This window comes from Felis catus, chromosome E1 (genome assembly GCF_018350175.1).
Source record: "Felis catus isolate Fca126 chromosome E1, F.catus_Fca126_mat1.0, whole genome shotgun sequence".
NCBI classification, from domain to species: Eukaryota; Metazoa; Chordata; class Mammalia; order Carnivora; family Felidae; genus Felis; species Felis catus.
The window spans coordinates 36,199,701-36,226,604 of NC_058381.1; the positions used below are offsets into that span (position 1 = coordinate 36,199,701).

General features: G+C 49.9%; 1 protein-coding gene across 1 annotated transcript; it reads right to left on the reverse strand.

Annotated features, from left to right (window-relative positions):
• Positions 1 to 624: 624 nt before the first annotated feature.
• On the reverse strand, positions 625 to 26,904 carry B4GALNT2 (beta-1,4-N-acetyl-galactosaminyltransferase 2). Its single transcript, XM_045044172.1, has 11 exons — positions 26,867 to 26,904; positions 24,935 to 25,165; positions 24,267 to 24,404; positions 19,366 to 19,472; positions 18,307 to 18,344; positions 15,342 to 15,522; positions 14,427 to 14,513; positions 4,872 to 5,059; positions 3,795 to 3,935; positions 2,400 to 2,619; positions 625 to 1,859 (listed from the first exon to the last, which is right to left on the reverse strand). Exons 1-11 carry the CDS (start codon positions 26,902 to 26,904, stop codon positions 1,669 to 1,671), a joined length of 1,560 nt encoding a protein of 519 aa, XP_044900107.1. The 3' UTR covers positions 625 to 1,668.

A 26,904-nucleotide genomic window follows, 5' to 3' on the forward strand; every position in this document is an offset into this window, starting at 1 on the left:
TCTAAAGGCAGGACTGGGGGGCGCAGTCGGTTAAGCGTCCGACTTCAGCCAGGTCACGATCTCGCGGTCCGTGAGTTCGAGCCCCGCGTCGGGCTCCGGGCTGATGGCTCGGAGCCTGGAGCCTGTTTCCGCTTCTGTGTCTCCCTCTCTCTCTGCCCCCCCACCCCGTTCATGCTCTCTCTCTGTCCCAAAAATAAATAAAAAGCGTTGAAAAAAAAATTTAAAGGCAGGACTGGATGGGACAATCCAACATGGTCTTCCTATATAGCTATGTTATTGGAGGTCAAGTGCATGGACCAGCACCGAATGACTGTCCCTGTTAGTTAAAGCTGCCGCAGCTTTTGCAGTAGAATCTTTATGACCTACACAACGGGACGAGGTATGCGTTCAATTCTGGGTTTGGGAGAATTAAAAAAAAAAAAAAGATTGCCAGCGTATATCCATACCCAGGCAAGCCCGAATTAAACACAATCAACCTGACTTTCTTTATTGCAGGACTTCTCAGAGCCTATGCTAACGTGAATTAGCGAACTGACATGCTAATTCACATGTGCTAATGTGCATCGCAACTTTCCAAGAGGGAGCTACGTCTTGCGGTATTTTCCAAAATCATCGGACCACCAAAACGTTTTTCGTGACGTTTTATTCCCAGCCCACAGCCCCGTTTTCAGAAATCCTGAACTCCCCTAGACGATCTTCCGCAGGAAAGAGTGGAAACCCCAACGGCAGGGCTAATACAGCACTTGGGGAATCTGCTGACTCCTGAGATAACAGTAAAAGCCTTCCTCAACAACATGTGATGGCTCCTCTCTGCAGACGACCAGGGACTTGAGTGGTCAGCAGTTGGTGTCCAGTTCCCGGAAATGCCATCGCACTTTGTTTACCACGGCACCTTGCTTCGCACGGGGTCGGAGTTCAATCCCTGGCGTTCTGGAAACGTGTCCTCCTTGCGGTGGTGAGTCTGATGCCAGGGAAACCTTTGCTCTGGCGGACGGTGGACTCCAGCGCTGTCCCCGCCCCTCTCTCTGCTGCCTGAATCCCCTTGGCTTCCAGCCTCCCGACAAGCTCACTTCACAGAACCTTCCTCAGCTGCCCGGGCACTGGTCACCCTTCCTCCTCCGCTTCTCCGAACCTGGCTGACGATTCCGCTTAGCGGACTCGACTGGACCAGGCTGCAGCCTCCTGAAGGCAAGGACCCTGCGTCATTCACATTATCGGAGCCCCCAGGGTGACAACAAACAAACATTTGTGGATGCCGGAAGCGGTGCCACTGACCATGATATAACTGCTACCGAATAACCCTCAAAACCCCAGCAGCCACTCTTTCGACCAAGGATACAACCCACCATGGACTCTTTTGCGTGAGGTCAAATGAGACGATGAGAGATGCTGTGTGTCCCTAACTGGTAACGGGTCCTACAGACTAATAATGACTGTTGTTGATAACGCCTCTATTGCCCCTATCGGGGGTTGGTCCCTTTCTAACGACCCTTAGGCTCTGACGGGCATTTCTCGTCCCTGAGCCTGACCCATCTGCCCCACCCGCTGGCTTATTCTTTCCAACATCCGTCTTCTCAGGAGTCTATACTTGGGTATCCCCAGCACCAGTCCCGCTGTTGTGGGTCCCACGACGGGTACGTCTAGAGCATTCCTGATGCCCGGGCACCTTTAGGTGGAGCACCGGAGATGGTTCTTGAAGTAATGGAGAGCCAGCTTGAACTGGATCTGGTTGTGGGTGTTGGTCCGGAACGTGCTGTACATCTTCTCCAGGTCCGCCGCTGGAGAACGGGCCTGGTGACCTATGATCACTTCTGGGCACGACCCCACAAGCAAGCTCCCGAGCCCATCAATAAAGAACTCTGTGAAGAGAGGGAGAACATCAGCTAGAGAGACGCCAGGGCCATATCCCAGGGTCCGGGCAGGGGGGCGGGGAAGTGGGGGGGGGCGTGGCAGGGGGCAGGGCACAGTTTATACCCCTCGGGAGGTGGAGCCCATGCAAAGCCACCTGCCAGGCTGATGAGTGCAAAGGAATTCACAAGCACGTTTCTCAGGGATGTGGCCAGAGACACAGAGAGACACAGAGAGACACAGATCAGCTTTCCGGCTGGACAGAACTATGAACTCCCGAACTGAGGGAGCAAGAGGGGAAAGAGGGAGGGGACCGACCTATAGGGGGAGGGCGTCTCACATGGGAGCAGCCGTTGGGGGATAAGAGGCAAAACGAGGGGGGAGAAGGGAGGCAAGAGAGACCTTGAACTCCCTAGTCTGGGGGAAAAGGGAGAGAGGCCCAGCGTGGCAGGCAAGGACCACGATCGGTGGCGCGTGTCCCTTGGAAAGAACAGACTCCTGAGGTCGGTCCGGAGGCCAGAACCTTCCTCACCCTTCCAGCTCTTCCCCACCTGAGTGAGCCACTCGCCGCAGGCGGGGGTCGAAGCCAACTCTCTGCAGTCGCTCTGTGTGGGCCAGGAAGAAGTTGACCACGCCGCTGGTCACCACACAGCGGGGGAAGCCATCCAGGGGTCCGAAAGAGCCTGGCCTCCGGTGAAGACAGTCCCCATTCTGACTCCGCTCCAGCAACAGCTTAAACTGGAACACGTTCCCGAGCACACTGCCACCTACCTGACCCGTGGGCAGAGAGACGCGCGTCAGAGAACGCAGACTTGATGTTCAGGTTGCCTCTGCCAGGAAGCCTTCCTGGACTGAACCTCAGTCACCGATGAGGGAGCAAAAGGCAGGCTGAGGGCAAAGCAGAGGCTGACACCCCCCACCCCACCCCCCACCCTGAGAGGAGAGAAGAATCACCACTTCCTTCCTTCTTCGTTCAGCAAATAGACCCTCTGAGTTTTAAGTGGACTAAATTACGATACAGCCAGAGAGAGCAGGGGAGAGGGAAAGAGAGAAAGAGAGAATCCCAAGCAGACTCCACGCTCAGAGCAGCGCCTGATGCACGGCTCGATCTCACAACCCCGGGATCACGACCTAAGCCGAAATCAAGAGTCGGATGCTTAACTGACTAAGCCACCCAGGCGTCCCTTCTTTCTCCTTCTTCTTCCTCTTTTGTTTAACCTCAATAAGGCTACGTACGCTTTTAAAAACGTTGTACCCTTCACATTTTTTTTTAATGATGTGTGACAGAAGGGCGCCTGGGGGGGGGGGCTCAGTCGGTGAAGCGTCCGACTTCGGCTCAGGTCGTGATCTCACGACCGTGAGATCTGTAAGATCCGTGAGATCACGGATCTCAGGTCCGTGAGTTCGAGCCCCGCGTCGCGCTCTGTGCGCACAGCTAGGAGCCCGGAGCCTGCTTCCGAGTCTGTGTCTCCCCCTCTCTCTGCCCCTCCTCGGCCTCTTAAAAATAAATAAACAATAAAAAGTGTTTACAAATAATAATAATAATACAATAAAACAAATCAATGGCGTGTGACAGCAACAGAGACCACTGCTCTGTTTCCCCTCACACTGGTCCGGGGAGGAAGTTAGAAGTGATCCCATAAACACACCGTTTTAAAGATAGAACAAGGGTTAGGAGCGGAGCAGGGGTGGGGCGGGGGGGGTCATTTACTCAGAGAAAAGTAAATATGGAGGCAGAGACCGAGGCCGCACACCTCCTGATCCCCGGTGTGGCGCTCTCAACCCGAGCTGTGCTGGCTTACCCATCTCCTGCATGAGCCCCTCGCCCTCCCGGGAGCCCTCCCTCCCCTGCCCCTGCCTCTCTTCCCTCTCTTGGCTGTCTCTACAGATTGCAGCGGTGCAGCGGGGTGGGGGTGGGGGGGTAAAAAGCGGCAGCTCAGCCTTACCACGTCCAGTTCCGTTTTCTCTAGGACATCCACCAGCACCTCAATCTTGGTCTTGTCGTTGAAGAGAAAATCATCATCCACCCAGAGAACGTATTTGGTGGCGACCTGAGAGATGGCCAGGTTCCTACCGGCGAACCAGCCCTGTGGATGGAATGAGGGGAGGGCAGAGGTTGCCGGGCCCCGGGCGCGTGTTAGAATCCCCCGGGAGCTTGCTAAGTTCCCAACAGCCAGGCTGCACCCCAAACAGGAGGAAGGACAGGGACTCCCTGAATCAGAGGTTGATATGAAGAAAAGGCCAGGAGGGGCGCCTGGGCGGCTCAGTCGGTGGAGCGTCCGACTTCGGCTCAGGGCGTGACCTCGCGGTCCGCGGGTTCGAGCCCCGCGTCGGGCTCTGGGCTGGCAGCTCGGAGCCTGGAGCCTGCTTCCGATTCTGTGTCTCCCTCTCTCTCTCTGACCCTCCCCCGTTCATGCTCTCTCTCTGTCTCAAAAAATAAATAAACGTTAAAAAAAAAAAAAAGAAAGAAAAGGCCAGGAAGCCCTTCGTTGGTCCCAGGGCCAATGTGGGGTGACCGGAGTCCTTTCTCGCCTGACTCTGTGACTCTCTCTCCACTTCCCCTCCTGGTGCCTGGAAAGTGTTGGAGGGTGGGACGCTATAGTATATATCATCCCCTGTTCTTTCTGTGTGTCCTTGCAGGAAAGGGTATGTGAAGGAGAGAGAAAGGGAGAGAGGGAGAGTGCCTCTAGCTTGGCTGGAATCATAGGGATCACGAGGTTCTCTGCTCTTGAATCTGCAGGTCAGGAATCCTTAGGATGTCCGACACCTCAAGTCACTTAGAAAGACTAATGTCCACACCAAGCGTGAGGAAAGACGGACTGATCGCCTCGTTAGCGCAGAAAAGTAAGAGTGACCCGATTTCTCTGTGAAGGTGGAGTCAGCAACGGGGCTCAGAGAAGAGCCCCACCCCCTCCACCCCAGAATCGGGCTTCCTTGGGAAGGCCACTCAGACAGCCCCATCCAGGGAAGAACTGACTCTGGGTCCCAGGACCCAGATGCCTCCCCATCTGCCGGGGACACACCTTCCCAAAGGGCATGGTGTAATACTCCACATGGTCGTCGTTAATCTTCAGGGGCTCCTTGCTGTCATCGGCCACGATCACGGTCAAGTCTGGGTAGAACTCCCGAATGCTCCGGAGCATGGTCATGAGCTTGTGGGGACGGAGGAAAGTTTTGGTGGCGATGGTCACCAGGTCTCTGAGCTTCCTCTCTGGCCAAGAAAGGGTGGATGTCATGAACAGGCACTTCTCCACAGAAGACCTCCAGAGGGCCAACCGACACATGAAAAAATGCTCAACTTCACTCATCATCAGGGAAATAAAGATCAAAACCACAATGAGATATCACCTGACACCTGTCAGAACGGCTCACATGAACAACTCGGGCAACAACAGATGGTGGCGAGGATGCGGAGAGAGGGGATCTCTCTCGCACCGCTGGTGGGAATGCAAACTGGTGCGGCCACTCTGGAAAACAGTATGGAGGCTCCTCAAGAAGTTAAAAATAGAACCGCCCTACGACCCAGCAATTGCACTACTAGGCATTTATCCAAGGGATACAGGTGCTGTTTCGAAGGGACACGTGCCCCCCCATGTTTATAGCAGCACTATCGACAACAGCCAAAGTATGGAGAGAGCCCAAATGTCCATGGATGGATGAATGGATAAAGAAGATGTGGGATATCTATACAACGGAGTATTATTCAGCAACCAAAAAGAATGACATCTTGCCATTTGCAGCCACGTGGATGGAACCGGAGGGTATCACGCTAAGCGAAATTAGTCAGAGAAAGACAAACATCATATGACTTCATTCATTTGAGGAATTTAGGATAAAAAAAAAAACCCAGATGAACTTTGTGCGTGTTGGGGGGAGGGGCACAGAGAGATGGGGAGGGGAAGAGTCATAAGTAGGCTCCGAGATGTCAGCACAGAGCCCAGTGGCGCACTCCATCCCACAAACGCTGAGATCATGACCTCAAATCGAGAATCAGACGCTTGAGCGACTGAGCCACCCAGGCGCCCCCAGAGCCAGGCTTGTTGCTAGAAGCCACAGAATGGAGCTAAGTTGCACACCCTCCATCCCTCGCCACCTTACTCCCTGCCAGGCAAGGAACCCCAGGACGGCTATCAGCCCTGCACACACGTCTGGGCCCAAACAGAAATGACGCCAACCCCCCCCCCAGCCATGACCTGTGCCACGCCACCGTGGGGCCCAGAAACTGGCTCTTCCATAAGCCAGATATCACCATGAGGCAGAGTCCGGAGAGGGAAGGGAGAGAGAAAACAAAACAATCAAGCGAAATCTCCTACTCAGGATGAGCTCACCCACAAAAATTACAAAACACCCAAAGAAAAATTAGGATGAACAACAGCCAATGAGTCCACCACGGATTGACCACAGAGATGAACCCATTCCAGATAGACTGGCAATAACAGAGGAATCCAAAAACGATTTAAAATGAGAATGCTTGGGGCACCTGGGTGGAGCAGTCGGTTAAGCATCCGACTTCAGCCAGGTCACGATCTCGCGGTCCGTGAGTTCGAGCCCCGCATCAGGCTCTGGGCTGATGGCTCGGAGCCTGGAGCCTGTTTCCGATTCTGTGTCTCCCTCTCTCTCTGCCCCTCCCTCGTTCATGCTCTGTCTCTCTCTGTCCCAAAAATAAATAAAAAAAACGTTGAAAAAAAAATTAAAAAAAATAAAATAAAATGAGAATGCTTAAAATTTTGAAGCAATATGGGGCACCTGGGTAGCTCAGTCAGTTAAGCGTCCAGCTTTGGCTCAGGTTATGATCTCATGGTTCATGGGTTCGAGCCCCAAATCGGGCCCTGTGCTGACAGCTCAGAGCCTGGAGTCTGTTTCATAGTCTGTGTCTCCGTCTCAATCTGCCCCTCCCCCATTCATGCTCGCTCTCTCTCTTTCTCTCGCTCTCAAAAATGAACGTTAAAATTTTTTTTAATCTTTAATATTTTGTTCTTTTTTTTAATGTTTATTTATTTTTGAGACAGGGAGAGACAGAGCATGAGTGGGGGAGGGGCAGAGAGAGAGGGAGACAAAATCTGAAGCAGGCTCCAGGCTCCGAGCTGTCAGCACAGAGTCCGATGCGGGGCTTGAACTCATGGACTGTGAGATCATGACCTGAGCCGAAGTCGGACGCTTAACCGACTGAGCCACCCAGGTGCCCCATTTTTTTTTTAATCTTTGAAGCAAGAAATAACAGAATCACATGTATGAAAAAGAAAATGAAATAAATCAGGCATAAGTGAAATGAAAATATTTGGATATGAAAACAACTTAAAATTACAGAAAATAAATGGTAAGAACCAAAAGAGGGACGTGACTTCACATGTATTAGAATGTTTTTAAATTTTTTTTTTCAACGTTTTATTTTTTATTTTTGGGACAGAGAGAGACAGAGCATGAACGGGGGAGGGGCAGAGAGAGAGGGAGACACAGAATCGGAAGCAGGCTCCAGGCTCTGAGCCATCAGCCCAGAGCCCGACGCGGGGCTCGAACTCACGGACCACGAGATCATGACCTGGCTGAAGTCGGACGCTTAACCAACTGCGCCACCCAGGCACCCCTGTTTTTAAAAGCAAAAGAGAATGCTATGAACAACTTTTATGACCCCAAATTGGTGATTTTATATCAAGTGGATAATGCTATAGAAACACTTAAAAACGGACTCAATGTACATACAGATCAATAAGCACTAAAGACACAGAGAGTTGATATTTTAAAATTTCTCCTTTTTCTCTCGCTTCTTCCCACTCACATTCCTCCCCTTAACCCCCAAACACCTCCCCCGCAAACTTAGACCAAAGACAAAAAAAAAAAAAAAAAAAGAAAGAAAGAAAGAAAGAAAGAAAAGAAAAAAGACACAAGGACCAGACAAGTTAAAAGAAAAAACCTTCAAGGGACCTGTAATTCCTGTATTGTTACAATTCATTTCAGAAAATTAGTTTTAAAAAAAAAAAAAAAAGGAGAGCGACTCAACTCATTTTATGAGACTGTATAATATAGATAACAAAACCGGGCAAGAACAGTACCAGAAAAGATAGTCTCAGTTTTGAACACAGGCGCGAGAATCCTGAACAAAATAGTAGCAAATTTAATTCAGCATTTGGTCAAATGACACACTGCCATCCAAATGGGTTTGTTGCCGTGGACGGAACTGGAGGGTATTCGGCTGAGTGAAGTCAGAGAAAGACAGATATCACATGTTTGCACCCATATGTGGAATTTGAGAAACTTAACGGAAGACCGTGGGGGAAGGGAAAGGGAAAAAGTCGTTTCAAACAGAGAGGGAGGGGACAAACCATAAGAGACTCTTAAATACAGAGAACAAACTGAGGGTTGATGGGGGTGGGGGAGAGGGGAAAACGGGTGATGGGCACTGAGGAGGGCACCTGTTGGGATGAGCGCTGGCTGTTGTATGGAAGCGATAAATCATGAGAATCTACTCCCAAAGCCAAGAGCACACTCCCAAAGCCAAGAGCACAGTGTATGTTAGCTAACTTGAAAATAAATTATATTAAAAAAAAAAAAAATGGGTTTGTTGCAGAGGCGCCTGGCTGGCTCAGTCTGTAGAGCATGTGATTCTTGGCCCAAGATCAAGAGTCCCACACCGGGCATCAAGGTTACTTGAAATAAATAAATAGAATAAAGCAGTTAAAAAAAAAATGGGTTTGTTCCAGACACGTGAGGATATTCCGCTGCAGGAAATTAATCAGGGACTCCTGGGTCGCTCAGTCAGTTACGGGTCCAACTCTTGATTTCAGCTCAGGTCATGATCTCACAACCGTGAGATCGAGCCCCACGTTGGACTCCATGCTGGGTGTGGAGCCTGCTTAATATTCTCTCTCTCCCTCTCCCACTCCCTCTCTCCCCCCACTCAAGTGCTGTCTCTCTCTCAGAGAAAGAAAGAAGAAAGAAAGAAAGAAAGAAAGAAAGAAAGAAAGAAAGAAAGAGAAAGAAGAAAGAAAGAAAGAAAGAAAGAAAGAAAGAAAGAAAGAAAGAAAGGAAAAAAAGAAAATCACCCAATGTAAATCACTACATGAACCCAATTAAAGGAGAAAAATTATTTCAACGGATGCAGATAAATTATCTGATTAAAATCCAACACTCATCCATAATAAAAACTCTTAGTAAGAAAACAGAAAATAGAAGGTAGAAACAGAAAAAGCCTTGGCAATAGAAACAGAAGGAAATAACTTTCTTAGCCTGATACATTTACCACTCCCACACAGCAAACATTAATAGTGTAGCACTAGAATGCTCAGGAACAAGTCAAATCGCCCTCTAGGACTCACTGCCACTATTCAACCCTATACCGGAAGTTTTTGCCAAATGGAGTAAGACAAGAAAAAAAAAGTATAAGAATTAAAAGCAAAGGAAGGGACAAAAAAAAAATCAGTACTTATCTAACAGACTCTGTGTTTAAACACATCATCAATAAGAGGGCAGCAAAGATGCTTTTTATGAGTCCAACGTTTGAAAGTCACTGATGTCCTGGGGCTCAGTCAGTTAAACATCCAACGCTTGATTTTGGCTCAGGTCGTGATCTCACAGTCACGGGATCGAGCCCCACGTCACAGTCTCTGCTGAGCATGGGGCTTGCTTAAGGTTCTCTCTCTCCCTCCCTCTGCCCATCTTCCCTGCTTGCATGTTCTCTCTCTCTCTCTCTGTCTCTCAAAAAAAAAAAAAAAAAATCACTGCTGTCCTGCATATTAGCAACAACGAATCAAGAGGTAAAAGAAAAAGATCCAGGGACACCCGGGTGGCTCAGTGGGTTAAGCGTCCAACTTAGGCTCAGGTCATGATCTTGCGGTTCGTGGGTTCAAGCCCCGCGTCGGGCTCTGTGCTGACAGCTCGGAGCCTGGAACCTGCTTCGGATTCTGTGTCTCCCTCTCTCTCTGCCCCTCCCTCACTCATACTCTCTCTCTCTCTCTCTCTCTCTCTCTCTCTCTCTCTCTCAAAAATAAACATTAAAAAAAATTTTTTTGAAGAAGAAAAAGATTCAATTCACAGTAACAATAAAAAACATAGAGCACCTAAGACTAAATCCAACGAAATGTGTGCAATTTCTTTACGAATAAAATTACAAAATAAATTAATGATTGAAGAGCTTATGAAGAGACTATCGCAGAAACCATAAGATGGAAAGGTATACCAGATTCGTGACTGAGACTATTCAACTTTACCAAGTTGCCAACTCATCTCTAATTCATCCATAAATTCTATGATATGCTAACCAAAATCTCAAGGGATTTTGGAGGAGCTTGATGGAGAGGATCCTGAAATTCTAATGGAAAAGTCAAACACCCAGAAGAGTTAAGAAAATGTTGCAAACGAAGTACAGTCATCCTGAAGTATAGATTTTAAAAAAAAATTTTTTTTTAATGTTTATTTTTGAGACAGAGAGAGACAGAGAGGGGGCGGGTCAGAGAGAGAGGGAGACACAGAATCCGAAACAGGCTCCAGGCTCCGAGCTGTCAGTACAGAGCCGGACGCCGGGCTCAAACTCACAGACTGTGAGATCATGACCTGAGCCAAAGTCGGAAGCTTAACTAAGCCACCCAGGCGCCCTCTGAAGTATAGATTTTATCCCCACTAGATGTAAAACTTATTATACAGCTTACTGAAGTCTTATGGGATTGGCCCAAGGAGAAACAGACCAATGCAACCCAACAAAGCCAAGATTCAGATCCCTGCATATATGAAACTTGGTATGTGACAGACTGGTCACACAAGCCATGGAGGAGGAGGATAGATAGGCTCATTAATATATGGTGTGGGGGGGCGCCTGGGTGGCTCAGTCAGTTAAACATCCGACTTCGGCTCAGGTCATGATCTCACAGTCCGTGAGTTCAAGCCCCGCATCGGGCTCTGTGCTGACAGCTCAGAGCCTGGAGCCTGCTTCACATTCTGTGTCTCCCTCTCTCTCTGACCCTTCCCTGCTCATGCTCTGTCTCTGTCTCAAAAATAAATAAACATTAAAAAAAATTAAAAAAAAAATATGGTGTGGGGACAATATGCTATTCATATACAAAAAATCAGATCCCCAGCACATGCCACACATAAAAATAACTTGCGCGGGGATTAAATATCTACATGTGAAAACCCAAACCTACAACTTTGAAAAAAAAATACAGGAGCATATCGTTACGGCTTCAAGGTAGGGAAGAATTTCTTGAGCAAAGCACAAAAAGCAAAAGCTAGGAAAAAAAATCACTTCTACTACATTGAAGGGTACAACTTTCACATAACAAACGACGCCAGAAACAAAATCAAAAGACAAGCCGCAGATTGACAAAAAAAGGTCAGAATCTAGAACTTCATACCATAAGGTACGATAACTTTTATGAACAGCTCAAAACCACGCTCAATGCTCTATGCGCGTGCGTGCGCGCGCACACCCATGCGGGTGGGAATAGAAATTTACGTGTGAAATGTACAAAAACCAGGAAATGAAAGACATATGTGATCATTTGTTAACAGCAGGGAGGGGGATAAGATTGTGGAAGTTTCTACCTAAAAATAACACCTTGTCTTTAAAAGCAAACCTGAAGCCAAAAAAGAAAACAAATTATGTGACTTTCTTGTACTTAATTCTCTTATTTTTGAGATAGTTGTGTTAGGCAAATATTTTAAATCCTTCACCCTGGATATTTCATGCTATTACCCTTAAATAGTAATTCAGTTTGTATTTTGAATAGACTCTATTTGGATAGAATAGACTTTGAATACATACATAATATATTCAAAAAGTGCCAAGCGGTTCAAAATTCTGAATGTATCGAACGTTATAGCATGGAACAATTTCTTCCCATCTCTGTCCCCCAATGAGGAATCCAGGAGGCAACCAATGTTACCAACTTGTTCGTTTTTCCTTAATCCAGCAATGAATGTAGATGCATTTTTTTTTCTCTCTTCCTTTTTACAGACATGGTAGCTTACCCTTCCCTCTCTTCTGTACCTGCCTATAACTTGGAAATCACTTTGTACCAGCATTAAAAAAAAAATCTCCTGTTTTCCCCCTTCCCTCCTTCAGAATGCCACTGCGTGGAATTTCATTATATGGATGGACCCCACTTGATCTAACCAATGCGTCCCACTCCTCAGGTTTTTGCTGCAATAAAGAACCTCAAACAAACGTCATTTCACACAGATACAAGCATAGTATGATAACTTCTAGAAGTGCCATTGCTGGCCCGAAGGGAATACACATCCCAAATGTTGATAGATATTGCCAAACTGCCTCCAGAAAGGCTATGCCAATTTACACGTCCCACGGGGGTTCATAAGAATGCCTGCTCCCTGGGGCACCTGGATGGCGCCATAGTTTAAGTGTCTGACTTCGGCTCAGGTCATCATCTCGCAGTTCGTGAGTTCGAGCCCCGCATCGGGCTCTGTGCTGACACCTCAGAGACTGGAGCCTGCTTCGGATTCTGTGTCTCCCTCTCTCTCTGTACCACCCCCGCTGGAGCTCTGCTTCTCTCTCTCTCTCTCTCTCTCTCTCAAAAATAAATAAAGATTTAAAATTTTTTTCAAAGAGTGCCTTCCCCCCACTCCTCCTCCAATCCTTTCTGATATGAATGTATTTCACAGTTGCGCTTTTTTTTAAGCGTGGACTGAGTACATATTTTAATGGCTAAAAGTATTGTTGGATTTAATCTGTAGCAAGCTGTGTATTTTTCCATCGGCTTAGTAGGCATTTTTTTATTTATTTTATTTTTTTTATATTTTTTAAAATTTACATCGAAATTTATATCCAAATAGCATATAGTGCAACAATAATATCAGGAGTAGATTCCTTAATGCCCCTTCCCCATTTAGCCCATCCCCCCTCCCACACCCCCTCCAGGAACCCTCAGTTTGTTCTCCATGAGTCTCTTCTGTTTTGTCCCCCTCCCTGTTTTTATATGATTTTTGTTTCCCTTCCCTTATGTTCCTCTGTTTTGTCTCTTAAAGTCTGCATACGAGCGAAGTCATATGATTTTTGTCTTTCTCTGACGAATTTCACTCAGCAGAATACCCTCCGGTTCCATCCACGCAGTTGCACATGGCAAGATTTCATTCTTTTTGATTGCCGAGTAATATTCCATTGTGTATATATATATATATATATATATATATATATATATATACACCTTCTTTATCCATTCATCCATCGATGGACATTTGGGCTCTCTCCATACTTTGGCTATTGTGGATAGTGCTGCTATAAACATGGGGGGTCATGTGTCCCTTCGAAACAGCACCTGTATCCCTTGGATAAATGCCTAGTAGTGCAATTGCTGGGTCGTAGGGTAGTTCTCTTTTTAGTTTTTTGAGGAACCTCCATACTGTTTTCCAGAGTGGCTGCACCAGCTTGCATTCCCAAGTAGGTGTTTTTTTCAAACATTTGTTTATTAAAGTAATCTCTGCACCCAGCCTGGGGCTCGAACTCCCAACCCTCAGAGTAAGAGACACACCCTCCACCGAGAGCCAGCCGGGTGTCCCGGCTTATTAGGCGTTTTTATGGATTCACAGGCGCTTGCAAATAAAAGCACACCTTTGACTTTAACGCGTGCTGAAGATTTTTTTTTTCCCAATTTGTTCTTTGTCATTTGCCTTTGCCTTTGGTGGGTTTCTGCCACAAAAACATTGAACAATTTTGGGTATTTTACGTGGGTAGTCTTTCCTTCCCGGCCTTTGTGTTTTGTGACGTACTTAGAAAGGTCTTATACTCTAGGATTGCTTTTTTTTTTTTTTTCATTTTTTAATGCTTATTTATTTTTGAGACAGAGAGACAGAGCATGAACAGGGGAGGGGCAGAGAGAGAGGGAGACACAGAATCCAAAGCAGGCTCCAGGCTCTGAGCTGTCAGCACAGAGCCCGACATGGGGCTTGAACCCATGAACCGTGAGATCATGACCTGAGCTGAAGTCAGACGCTTAACCAACTGAGCCACTCAGGCGCCCCTAGGATTGCTTTTTTTTTTCACTCCATGGATTTTTTTTTTTTTTTTTGCTCTAGCACTTAAAAATATGTGATATTTGATCAATTTGGAATTTCTCTTGGTATGAGGTGTAAGACAGATTCAACTTTCTATCTTCCACGTAGCTCCACAGCTGTCCCATGGGATTTCTTGGCTAACCCATCTTTTTTTGCCCTTTAATTTGAAAAGCTGCCTTCATTACGTGGTAGAATTCTAACATGGTCGTTTCTGGATTTCCAGTTGGACTCCACTGATACATCTAGCCACGTCCCAGTACCATTCTGTTCTTGTTACTATTACTTATTAAGACGTTGTCATTCGTTTTTTTTTTTTTTTTTTCAAAATAAGCCCAACCATATAATAAGTTAAATATGATTAAGCGATATTAGGAGCGTGTGTCCTCGAATCCGCCCCCCACCCCACCCCCACCCCCACCAAGCAAAGCTTGTTTGTCAGGAATCCAATCAGAGCTGTTATTTTCATTGAATCTCCTCCTCCACCTCCCGGGGGGCGGGGGGGGGGGGGGCGTGCCTTCCGAATCTCACCAAAAGCTCCGCAGGATCCCACCCTGGAGCCCCGGGGGCAAGGGCCTCACCTGGTCCGGGGTCATACAACCTGGGCATGACAGGATGGCGGATGGTCACTGGAAATCTGGCGACTGAGGACTTGGACTCCAGACTCACTGGAGGGAGACAGAAGGGCAAGGTGGGCAGCACCGCGTCTGGGTCACTTTCCACGCTGCCCCGAGGAAGCCGATTTGAAGCCAGGTGAAGGCCCGGTAGAGAATGTCCCGCCTGGGATGAGACTGAGGACCCCATAACGTTGACAGCATTCTGGCACCTGACTTGCTCTGCGTCCCTGGGGCAACCTGCTGACTGCCCCCCCCCCTTTTTTTTTCCAATTAAGTTCTATGCCTCACACGGGGCTCGAACTCACGACCCACGAGGCCGAGAACAAGAGTGGCATGCTTTATCGACTGAGCCACCCAGGCGCCCCCAAAGGGAAAACAGCGACTTGAATTCATCCGGAAAGAACCTGGGGCTGCCATCAGGGCGGCAAGGATTGTTCTCCCAGGGGATCCCTGGGGTCGGGGGTGGGGGGTGGGACACAAAACCACTGCCCTTGGGACTGGGAGTTCCCCCACATCCCTCTTTCCTGTCAGTGCCCAGGACGAGACACGGATGCGCAGACTGCTTCCCTCCCCTCCCGCAGCTGAGAGCTACAGATAACGGGGAACAGGGCCCGATGGCTTCCAGGTACACAGCACGAATGATCCGTCCTCACAGAGAGGTACGTGTTCTTTCCTTCCAGTCATGCTATGGGGTCAGTGGCAACATGGGGATAATATGGAATACAGTACTTGGGAAGGTGAGACATCCAGGGTTAGAAACAGGAGCAAGACAAGCGTGCTAAACGCAGGCGGGCTTCCTGGAGGAGGAAGACTTTGAGAGGGTCCCGTGGCTGCCTTCCCGCTCCCTTCGCATTTTGCCCTCCAAGCACAGGCTCTCACCCACATCCACCCTGGGGTGCTGATACACTGTGCTGGTGTATGTCAGGTGCTGGAGGACGAAATTCAAAAGCTGCCGGTTACTGGTCGAAACGGTCAGCTGCCTCTGGCCTCTGCCCTGCACCACACTGTCCGGGACGTCAGCAAGGGTGTTCAGGGTCCCCAGAGACGCTGTCAGCGTGACCTAGGGTGGATGAGGTAGAAGGACGCTGAATGCGAGGAAAGGCACATACCCGGGATGGCCAGCAGGGGGCAGGGCACAGGCGGGAGAGAGGAGGCGCTCCGGGGTGCTCCTGAAAGCTGGGGTCTGGCACCGCAGGCAGTTGTAGCTTTACCCTCAGCAAAGCAGAATCAAGTCCTGGGGCCTGGAGTGTTCCAGGGCCACTGCTCTCTCATCCCTTGGCTTACGGGATACCATTCTTCCAGATTTCTGCCTACTGCCGCGGGCTGCTTCCTTTGACTTTGGCTGCCTCTTCCTCCGTCTGACCTCCAGATGGAGTTTTTCAGAGTTCGGTTCTGTCCCCTTTTCTCTTCCTACTCAACACCTTCTAGAGGAGGCGGCTTTATGTATATATGTTTGAAAGTTTATTTATTTTGAGAGAGAGAGAGCATGTGCCTGAGCGGGGGAGGGGCAGAGAAAGAGGGAGAGAGAGAATCCCCAGCAGGCTCCACACTGGTCAGCCACGGGGCTCGATCCCACAAACCCCGAGATCATGACCTGAACCAAAACCGAGAGTCATACGCTGAACTAGCTGAGCCACCCAGGCGCCCCTAGAGGAGGCATCTTTAAATATCATTCATAGGCTGTTGGCTTAAAAATGTATGTCTCCAGGGGCTCCTGGGTGGCTCAGTCAGTTGAGGGTCTGACTTCGGCCTAGGTCATGATCTCACAGTCTGTGGGTTCGAGCCCCGCGTCAGGCTCTGTGCTGACAGCTCAGAGCCTGGAGCCTGCTTCACATTTTCTCTCTCTCTCTCTCTCTCTGCCCCTCCCCCACTCATGCTGTCTCTGTCTTTCAAAAATTAATAAAATGTTAAAAAAAATTTTTTTGGGGGGGCGCCTGGGTGGCTCAGTCGGTTAAGTGTCCGACTTCGGCTCAGGTCATGATCTCACGGTCTGTGGGTTCGAGCCCCACATCAGGCTCTGTGCTGACAGCTCAGAGGCTGGAGCCTGCTTCGGATTCTGTGTCTCCCTCTCTCTCTGCCCCTCCCCTGCTCATGCTCTGTCTCTCTCTGTCGCAAAAATAAATTAAAAAAATTTAAAACAGGGCGCCTGGGTGGCGCAGTCGGTGAAGCGTCCGACTTCAGCCAGGACACGATCTCGCGGTCTGTGAGTTCGAGCCCCGCGTCGGGCTCTGGGCTGATGGCTCAGAGCCTGGAGCCTGTTTCCGATTCTGTGTCTCCCTCTCTCTCTGCCCCTCCCCCGTTCATGCTCTGTCTCTCTCTGTCCCAAAAATAAATAAACGTTGAAAAAAAAATTTAAAAAAAAAATTTAAAACAAATTTTTTTTTAATTTTTTTAAATGGATGCCTCCAGCTCCCATCTCTCTGAGCCCTAACTGCCCGGCTGTTTGCTCTGCTAGGAAATTCCCCAGGCGACTAACTCAAAGTTAAGTCTTCGCGACCAAACTATTGATTTTTCTCTATCAACCTGTTTTCCACTCTCTCCCTGCTTCTCCCGGCCTCGTGAATGGAGCCTTCATCCATTCAACTGGTGACGTCCCTGATGGAGGTCACTGCTATTCTGAAGGAGTCCTGCCGGGTCTACCTTCAACACGTAGCTAGGACTGGTCCCCTTCTCTCCATCCCATTGCTACTCCCTAAAGTCCCTCTCCTCTCCTGCCTCCTCATCCTCTGTGCATCCAGACGTCTTTTGTGAAAGGTACACTGGGTTATGTCACGTCTGCTGAGAACGCTTTGGTCAGCGGGCAGGTGTTTTCTGAGATCCAAACTAGAGGCACTGAGAGAAGAGCAGTGAATAAAACCAACTCCGCACCTTCCAGAAGCTTCTATTCTGGTGGGGGAGGTCAGCCACCAGTCTATCATGATGCATATAAAATAACTCAGGTACAGGGGCGCCTGGGTGGCTCAGTCGGTTAAGCGTCCGACTTCAGCCAGGTCACGATCTCGCGGTCCGTGAGTTCGAGCCCCGCGTCGGGCTCTGGGCTGATGGCTCAGAGCCTGGAGCCTGCTTCCGATTCTGTGTCTCCCTCTCTCTCTGCCCCTCCCCCATTCATGCTCTGTCTCTCTCTGTCTCAAAAATAAACATTAAAAAAATTAAAATAAAATAAAATAAAATAAAATAAATAATAAAATAACTCAGGTACAGAAAGGCACCCTGAAGAAGATATGAGAGTACTGGGAAAGTGGCGGGGTGGGGCGTGGGGGGGGGGAGCGCTTGGCTGGGAGGGGGGAAAGCCATCGGGCACTGAGTAGTTTTGCAGATTTGCTCACTCATCACCCATCCCAACCTCTGGCATGCAGAGTGGGAAAACTAAAACTACATTTCCCAGACTCCTTTTCAAATTAGGGCTCTGGATGTCTTTTGCCTCCAACCCATCAGCTCTACGCGCAGGAGAGCTGGGTTTGGAGCCATGTTAAGCAGGCCACGGAAGGCTAAGGGCACGGAGCATCGGTCTTGCCGGAGCTCACCCTGACAGAGGCAACATGCACAGAAGCCACAGCCGTGGCCGTGGCCGTGGCCGCAGCTGTGGTCGCAACTTCCTCTTGCAGCGGAAGCAGCAGCATCTGTGATGGCCCAGGTCTTTAGAAGTCCTCCTCGGAGCTCCGGCCGCTGGAGTTCATGAAAATCATGCCTTCTGGAGGCACCCTTTCTCCTCTCCCCACCTGGGACTCATGTCAGATATTCAATCTGGATAAAGACTCTGTCAAAATCTGAGACCAGCCACCACTGGGGAAGCAGGGTGTGGACAGGAGGCCAAGCGCAAAAAGGGGCTGGGAAGGGGACTTGCCTTATAGAAGGGGGCGTCTTGTCCTTCAAACTGAAGGCCTGGAAGACACAGATGAAAGGAGGAAAAAAAAACACCAGTTAAGAGGGTGTCAAAGGTTCCCTGACGCTCCTACCCTCCCGGTGGATCCTATACATCCTTCCAGAATCCCTTCAGTGTCCCCTCCTACCCAGGGCATCTGCCGAACACTCCTCTCTCCCTAGGGGTTGTGTTAGGGGCTGTCCCCTGTCCTCAAATTCCAGTGGTTCTAAAGCCTCTGATGCCCACCCTCAGCACTGGACGGGGACTGTGAATTAATCTAGCACTTTCCAGGCATCTCTGTTACTGAAGGGAAGGCCGCAACGGATCATACTGTATATGAGGTTTCTAGAACAGTCAAATTCACAGAGACAAGACATTCTACTGAATGGTGGCTGCCACGGGCAGTGGGGGGAAGGGACTTAATGTTAAATTGGGTACAGAGTTTCAGTGGGGGAAGATTAACAAGTTCCGGAGACGGATGACGGTGCCGGTTGCCGAACTATGAGAGTGTAATGCCACAACCCCGTGTGCTTCAAAATGATGGATACGGTAAATTTTAGGATATGCACATTTTACAATTAAAAAAAAGGAATCATCCGTGAAATTGGCAAAGTAACATCTACCTCACAGGGATGTGGTCCCGAACCAGAGACGTGTCTAGAAATCCCTCGTTGGAGGGGCGTTTTAACCAACATAAATACTCTTTTCAATATGCTGTCCCAGGAGGTGGGCTCATCTTGGCCTGTTCCCATGAGTGACGGGACGCCAAAAAGCCAACGATGTCCTAAGAGCCCTTGAGGCACACAGATTTCTGTCCTCTTCTGTGTCATCTCGGGTCCCCTGGGAGGTCACCACTACTAAGGGTGATTCCCAGGGGCGGAAACAGTGAGACCGACATTCAACGAAATCACGCCAAATTCCTGCGTTGTGCTGAGCACACAGCAGGCACTCGATACACGACTGTCCCCTTCCACTCCCCAATTTTGCTTCAGAAGGGTTATGAAAGTTGCCTGGCTCCTCTCCAGACGGAGACGTACCTACCTGGGAGGGGAACCGTGTGCAGGGGCATCACCTCTACCCCATGGACCGGGTACCCAAAGGGGAGGTTGGGCTGAGCCAGCAGCGGCGGTGAACGGGGCAACCTTTCTCTGCAGGGGACAGAACCGGAACCGTTAGCAGCCGCTCTGACGTGTCTCCCCGGTCGGTTCTTTTTTTTTTTTTTTTTTTAATTTTTTTTTAACGTTTATTTATTTTTGAGACAGAGAGAGACACAGCATGAGCGGGGGGAGGGTCAGAGAGAGAGGGAGACACAGAATCGGAAACAGGCTCCAGGCTCTCTGAGCGATCAGCACAGAGCCCGACGCGGAGCTCGCACTCACGGACCGCGAGATCGTGACCTGAGCCGAAGTCGGACGCTTAACCGACTGCGCCACCCAGGCGCCCCCCACCCCCCGGTCGGTTCTTAAAGTGGTGCCTGTGTCCAGAGCTTTGTGCTGCCAGGGGGGAGGAAGTGAAAGCGGATTGCCCTGTGCACCCCTCCATCCCCTCCCTCCTTTATTCCTGCCCTTCCCTCCAGCCTTGAATCCCACAAAAGAATCGAGGCAGTTTACAACAAGGCACATGCGAAATCCAAATCACAACCAGTGAAAAAGAAGAAACAAAATATTCGGAGCATATGGGCCAGCCCAGCTGCGGTAGCCCCATGCCAGGGTCACTTCCTGGTAGCCAGGGTCCAAACGGGTGGCCAGTCAGGACTCTGGTCTTATTATCAAAAAGACAAAAGCAAACAACTCCCGAGGTGAATACACTTCTTCCTGGCACTGAACTCACAAAGAAGATATATCGTAAGAAACGTGATTTGTTGCCTTGATATTTTCAGAGCAAACACAGTGACAGTTTTCCTATGGTTTTGTTGTTGTAACAACCTCAGTCAAGGGCAAGCGCGGAAGAATCCAGTGAGACTGAGTCTTTGAGGCACTAAGGGAATATGGTTGAAACGCAGCCTTTTAGGGATCCAGTGTGGCCAAGGGTGTCATTTAGATCACCTGGAAGAAAGATCAGATGACTGTAGCGAATATTTATGACGATACAAAAGAGAGAAAATTTGAAAATGGAAAATGATATAAATAGGCAACTAGCAGAAGAGAAACTACAAATGGCGAATACATATATGAAACGTGCTCTGCTTCAAAATTAATTGGGGAAATGCAGCTTCCAAAACAATGAAATAGGGGCCCCTGGCTGGCTCACTCAGTAGAGTATGCAGCTCTTGATCTCAGGGTTGTGAGTTCGAGCCCCGCGGTGGGTGTATAGATTACTCAAAATAAAACAAAAAAAGCAGGGGTGCTGGGACGCCTGGGTGGCTCAGTCGGTTGAGCGTCCGACTTCGGCTCAGGTCATGATCTCGCGGTTCGTGGGTTCGAGCCCCGCATCAGGCTCTGTGCTGACAGCTCAGAGCCTGGAGCTTGCTTCCGAGTCTGTGTTTCTCTCTCTCTCTCTACCCCTCCCTCCCCTGTTCACACTCTGTGTCTCTCTCTCTCTCAAAAATAAACAGAAAAAAAAAATTTTTTTTAAGCAGAGGTGCCCGGGTGGCTCAGTCGGTTGAGCGTCCAGCTTCAGCTCAGGTCATGAATTCAAGGCTCATGGGTTCGAGCCCCACAATGGGGGCTGTCAGCGCAGAGCCTGATGCGGGGCTCAAACTCGCAAACCATGAGGTCGTGACCTGAGCCAAAATCAAGAGTCCAACACTTAACCCCTTGAGCCACCCAAGTGCCCCCCCCATGCACCATTTTCTAATTGAAGTATAACATGGCGCTAACCAGACTCAAATGAACCCGAGATCTTAGCCAATATTAAGCTCCACTGATAATTTCAAGGACACAGGGACGCCTGGGTGGCTCAGTCGGTTAAGTGACAGACTCTGGATTTCAGCTCATGTCAGGATCTCACGGTTGGTGAGATCAAGCCCCCGGGTAGGGCTCCCGGCTGACAGCACAGAGCCTACTTGGGGATTCTCCCTCTCCCTCTCTCTCTCTGCCCCTCCCCTGCTCTCATGTGCCCTCTCTCTCAAAATAAAATCATGATAATAGTTTCAAGGATACAGACAATTACGCGGCACAGACAGAGCACACAGAGATCTTGGGAATCCCGGGGCGGGGATCCCCTGTCATGTCATGTCTGACGTCTCCCACATCAGACGTGCTCTCTGGCCAAGGATAATGTGATCTCCAAATGGGGGTTGGCTGAATTCCCTCACATGGCAGAAAGCATGTAAGGTATGAACCATCTCCATTCTATGACCCCCAGAGAGTCGCACAGCTTAGGTGACATGCACCAGGGGCCGAAGATTCTGGGTTATTTATTCTACGTGATCGTGTTGCCCCCCTGTGTTAGAGAGGAGGCAAGGAGACGAGAAGGTCCCACTCCTGGAGGAAGACTAAGGCACCCATAACCGGAATCCTAGGTCACCTGTTCAGTCACAGAAATGAGGCCAGCTCTGAAGGCCGCCTTCTGGAACCATCCCTTTCGGAATTCCCAGAATGGGAAGCCGTTCTCCCTCCTCAGGCATCGCCCCCCTCCCCGGCCCTCCCTCTGACTGGTCCTGTAAACACTGAGCTTGGGACTGAACTTCTGAGCTCCGCGCGGGTCGCTGACCACCTTCCGCGGGCCACAGCCCGCCCACAGTCACCCCGCACCGGGCTGGGGCTCGGTGGTCCTTACAGCAGCGGCAGGGACGGTGAGGTGGACGCGGACTGTGTCCTCTCTGTTCCTCTGGGAGCGTCCCGGGAGCGGCGTTCAGATCAGTCCTGTCTCGGTACCTAACTCGGCGCCTCGCCCAGAGCGGGCATCTCGCTGAGGCCACCTCAAGTCCCCGACTACAGGGACCTCACAGGCAGTGGCAAAGGGAGGCCAGGAGAGCCAGTGGGAACCACGGTACCGGCAGGAGGCAAGCAGAGGCTGCCATTGGGCGCGGAGCCAGGCACAGGTCCCGCTTGGTGGGACAGCTTTATCACATCAAGTTATGGCTGTCTATACGCTTTTCTGACCTCTGCTGTCCTATCAGTTCATTGAGGCTACAACCTCGCTACCGTTTTGAGCCCTTTCGTGGATCAGTTCATTACAAGTCCCAACAGCCCCGGGTACTGTTATTGTCCCCATTATACAGAAGACGGTAAGCAGCTCGCCCAAGGTCATCCGGCTGGGACACGGAAGACGCACTGTTAACCGCGGAGCCCGAATGCTCCTCACGCAGCTAGGTGGGGCCAGGCTTCAAAGCCATGCCAGAATCATCTGTTGTGTTCCCCTGGCTCTTCGACTTGCAACGCTGCCTCCTGCCGCTGCCCCATCTCTTTTTCTGGAGTCTTCTATTTGTATGTAGTTTGGGGGGGGGGGCGGGTAGTGGTTGATTCCCACAAGCAAACCCAGAGGGGCCCTACTCACCCTTCCCCTTCCTTGACTCATGACTCAGGCTCAGTCCACTGAGCACCTGGGGACCGTTCATCCCAGAGACACCGCTGTCCCAGGAGTAGAAGGAACATGCACCTTCCAGCTGCCTCCTCAACAGGTCGCCCCGCCTTCCCTATACCTTCCCTACTATGTACTCTGCACCGAAAAGCCAGAGCCCCGTTTTACAAAAGCATCTCAGGTAAGAACGGGCCACTTTTAGAAACCGTTCGGTTCTGGGGCGCGTGGGTGGCTCAGCCCGTTAAACATCTGACTCTCCATCTGGGCTCAGGTGGTGATCTCATGGTTCGTGAGATCGAGCCCCGCGTGGGGCTCTGTGCTGACAGCTTGGAGCCTGCTTGGGATTCTCCCTCTCTTTCTCCCTCTCCTCTCTCTCTCTTGCTTTCTCTCAAAATAAATAAATGAACATTAAAAAAAAAAAAAAACCCTGTCTAATTCCTTGCATTACTCAGAAAGCAAAATGCGCACCCTTCCTCCTGGCCTCCTGGCCTCTCTGAGTTCATGCACCACCAGCCCTCCCCTGACTTACTAGGCTCCAACAGCCGTCGCCTGCTTTCTTGTCATTCAGCCATCACAAAATCCATCCCTCCCCCCCCCCCCCACCACCACCTGCCCGGGCTTGGGGCCCTGCCTTAACTCTTCCTTCTGAGATGCTCCCTTACAGGAGACGCTGGGGACTCCTGCCTCATATACAAATCAGAGTCCAAGGTCACTTTGCTTCACCATCCCATTAAATCTTAGGCATTTAGTAGCATTCTACCACACGAATTTAACTGGCACCTCCACAGGGCACTTATAACGATCTAATATTTAGGTGACTTACGTAACTCTTAATGAATCAGGTACCTCTTGTAAGAACCATAAGCACAGTAACATGAATAGTAAACCACAACAATAATAGTAGGTGATATTTTTGCAAGGCTTCGGTCCGTCAGACCCTTTACGAGATACTAGCTGTGTTCATTACGAGCCTTCACAAACCTCCGAAAGAAGTACCTCTATCGCCATTTTTCATATAAAGATACTTAAGTACTGGGGGGGGGGGGGGGCAGGTAACTTGGCATCCAGCTTGTTCCAGAGTTCAAGTCCCTAAGCGTGGTTCTGTTCGTTTTATTTTTTATTATAGCATGCCTTCCACTATGATTCATAAATGATTGCTGGGAAAAAAGGAAAAGGAAGGGAGGAAGGAAAGAAGGGACGCCTCAGACTGTCTTCACTCCTCTGCTCGAATCTTACAAGGAAATGCCCTAGACGTGCAAAGTTTGATAACGTCTTCATGGACGGACCATTTTCCATCTTCCTCGGTTCTCACTCCTTGCTTTATTCCTAACGGTTCCCCCACGCCCCCAGGGGCCCCTGCAAGAAAGGAGATCCTCCCTGTTTTCTTGGGACCCACACCCTCAGGACACAGGAGAGACCCAGGAGCCCCCCCGCCCCCCACCCCCCCACCCCCCCACCCCCGTCCCGGTCTGCATTACCTCCTCTGGAAGTGTTCGAATTCAGCCCGCCTCCTCGCTTTCACCGCAGGGAGTTCACTCTGGCCATAGGCATCCTGGAAGTTATAGCCTCCCTGCCCTTTGGGGGCTTCACATTTGCACTGGTTTTTCGGGAACAGCCTAAAACCAGAAAAGGGCTGTGAACAGGGGGTGGGAGGGGGGAGAACCCGCCATCTAAAACCCGGCGTGCGGTTCACCGTCCACCCTGGGCATCTCCTTCCCACACCCGCCCAGGTCTTACTTGGGATCCCAGCAGCAACACCTGCCAGAGACGCAGGGAGGGGAGGGGACGGAGAAGGGGGAGAAGGTCCCCTCTCTGGAATCATCCCCTGCACCCACTTTCTTTAAACTCGCGTCACATGGATGCCAGGGGCATCTTGGCCCCACCAGAGGAGGAGGCCAGCGGGTGGAAAAGGCTGCCCCTTTCTCACACTGTTGGCCGGACAGGCCCTCCGTAGTTGTAAGGGACTTTGGCAGGTGCTGTGCACCTTGCAGACCGAACCCTTTCCTGGTCCCCCGGTTTGGTTCACTTTAGCGACGGGCGCAGGCTCGAGAAGGCGGGGAAGGGGCTGTAAAACGGGCACCAGGAGGCACAGTAAACCGTAGGGGGAGCAAGGGAGACATCAGAACAACGTGGACGTGAACCTCACCAGATTCCATCGTAGGTAAAGAGGTTCCGGAGACGTTCCTCAGGTAGAAGCTTCGGCGGCTGGTCAGCCACAGCAGAAGGAGGGAGCTCCGGTGTGAGCCTACTGAGCCCCACACTTAGGCACAGAAACCCAGTAGTGCCAAGGCCTAAGAGAAACACTGAAATCTTGAGGAGCCGTAGAAATTCACACCTGTAGGCACACGAGAGAACAAGTTGTGTTAGAATCTCTTTTCTTGAGGGGTGCCTGGGTGGCTCAGTCAGTTGAGTGTCCGACTTCCGCTCAGGTCATGATCTCCCGGTTCATAGGTTCGAGCCCCACGTCGGGCTCTGTGCTGATGGCTCAGAGCCTGGAACCTGCTTCCGATTCCGTGTCTCCCCCTCTCTCTGCCCTTCCGCTGTTCACGCTCTGTCAATCTCTCTTCCTCCCTCTCTCAAAAATAAAATAAACATTTAAAAAAATGGTTTTCTGTTTATTTATTTTGAGGCAGAGACAGAAGGTGCATGGGGGGAGGGGCAGAGAGAGGGTGAGAGAGAGAATCCCAAACAGACTCCACGCTGTCGGCACAGACCCCAACGTGGGACTCGATCTCAAGAACCACGAGATCGTGACCTGAGCCGAAATCAAGGGCGGGACGCTTAACTGACTGAGCCACCCAGGCGCCCCTGGCTTAGACTCTTGAAAAAAAAAGTATTACCAAAAGGAAAAACAGTGGAGGGATGGGGAAAGCTTTCGATACTGAAGAAATCAAAGAAATCTGGCAACCAGACAGAACGTGTGGACTTTGATGGGATCGTTGTTCCAAAAAACAATTTTAAATGACGTTTTCAGGACAATCGTGCATATGTGAACATGGGCTGAAGGTTAGATTATCTTAGGGAATTGTTCATTTTTTTTTTTAGGTGAGCTGGTACTCTTGTGATTATATAGAGGAATGTGGTCATTCTGAGAAGCCTGATGAAATCTTTAGAGGTGACGTGTCCACGTGTCTCGAACGTCCTTTCAGATGGCTCAGCCATTTGAAAGACAAAAAGAGACATCAGGTAAATGTGGTAAAATAATAATTGTTATCTCCAGGTGGAAGGTGTATTCGTGGTATTCATGGTAACACTGTTCTAAGTTTTCTTCAATTTGACAGTTTTAAAAAATAAAACTTTGAAGGGAAGGTGGCCTGTGTGATCCTGATCTCCTGGTCCTCTCTGGACACTTGGCGAGATGCTGAAATCATGCAATCTTGGGTTGGAAGTCTTCTTTAAATCTATTCCCATCCCTTGGGGCGCCTGGGTGGCTCAGTCGGTTGGGTGACCGACTTCGGCTCAGGTCATGATCTCGCGGTTTGTGAGTTCCAGCCCTGCATCGGGCTCTGTGCTGATGGCTCAGAGCCTGGAGCGTGCTTCGGCTTCTGTGTCTCCTCCTCTCTCTACCCCTCTCCTGCTCACGCTCTGTGTCTCTCTCAGTAGTAAATAAATGTTTAAAAAAAATTTTTTTTTTGTAATCTATTCCCATCCCAGCAGCAACCGGGTGGCTCAGTCAGTTAAGCGTCTGGCTGTTGACTTCGGCGCAGGTCCCGATCTCACGGTCTGTGAGTTCGAGCCCCGCCTTGGGCTCCGCACCAACAGCACGGAGCCTGTTTGGGATCCTCTCTCCCCCCTTTTCCTCTGCTCCTCCCCTGCTTGAGCTCACTTGCACGCTGTCTCTCAAAAATAAATAAATAAACTTTTTTTAAAAAATCCATTCTCATCCCAGGATCTCATCAACAGCCAAGAAAATTTAGAGATGCGAAGTACCGAAATACCCAGCCCAATATGTGTATATTTTCAGTATCACATGGATGAAAGTCCCAGGCGCCATGAACACTCTCATTGGATGTGGTATATGCCTTCAGGAGTTTCAAACATTGACAGTGGAAACTCGTATGGTGATTCGCTTGCTTACTCTATGTTCACTTCCGCCGAATTCGTACCAAAGTACAT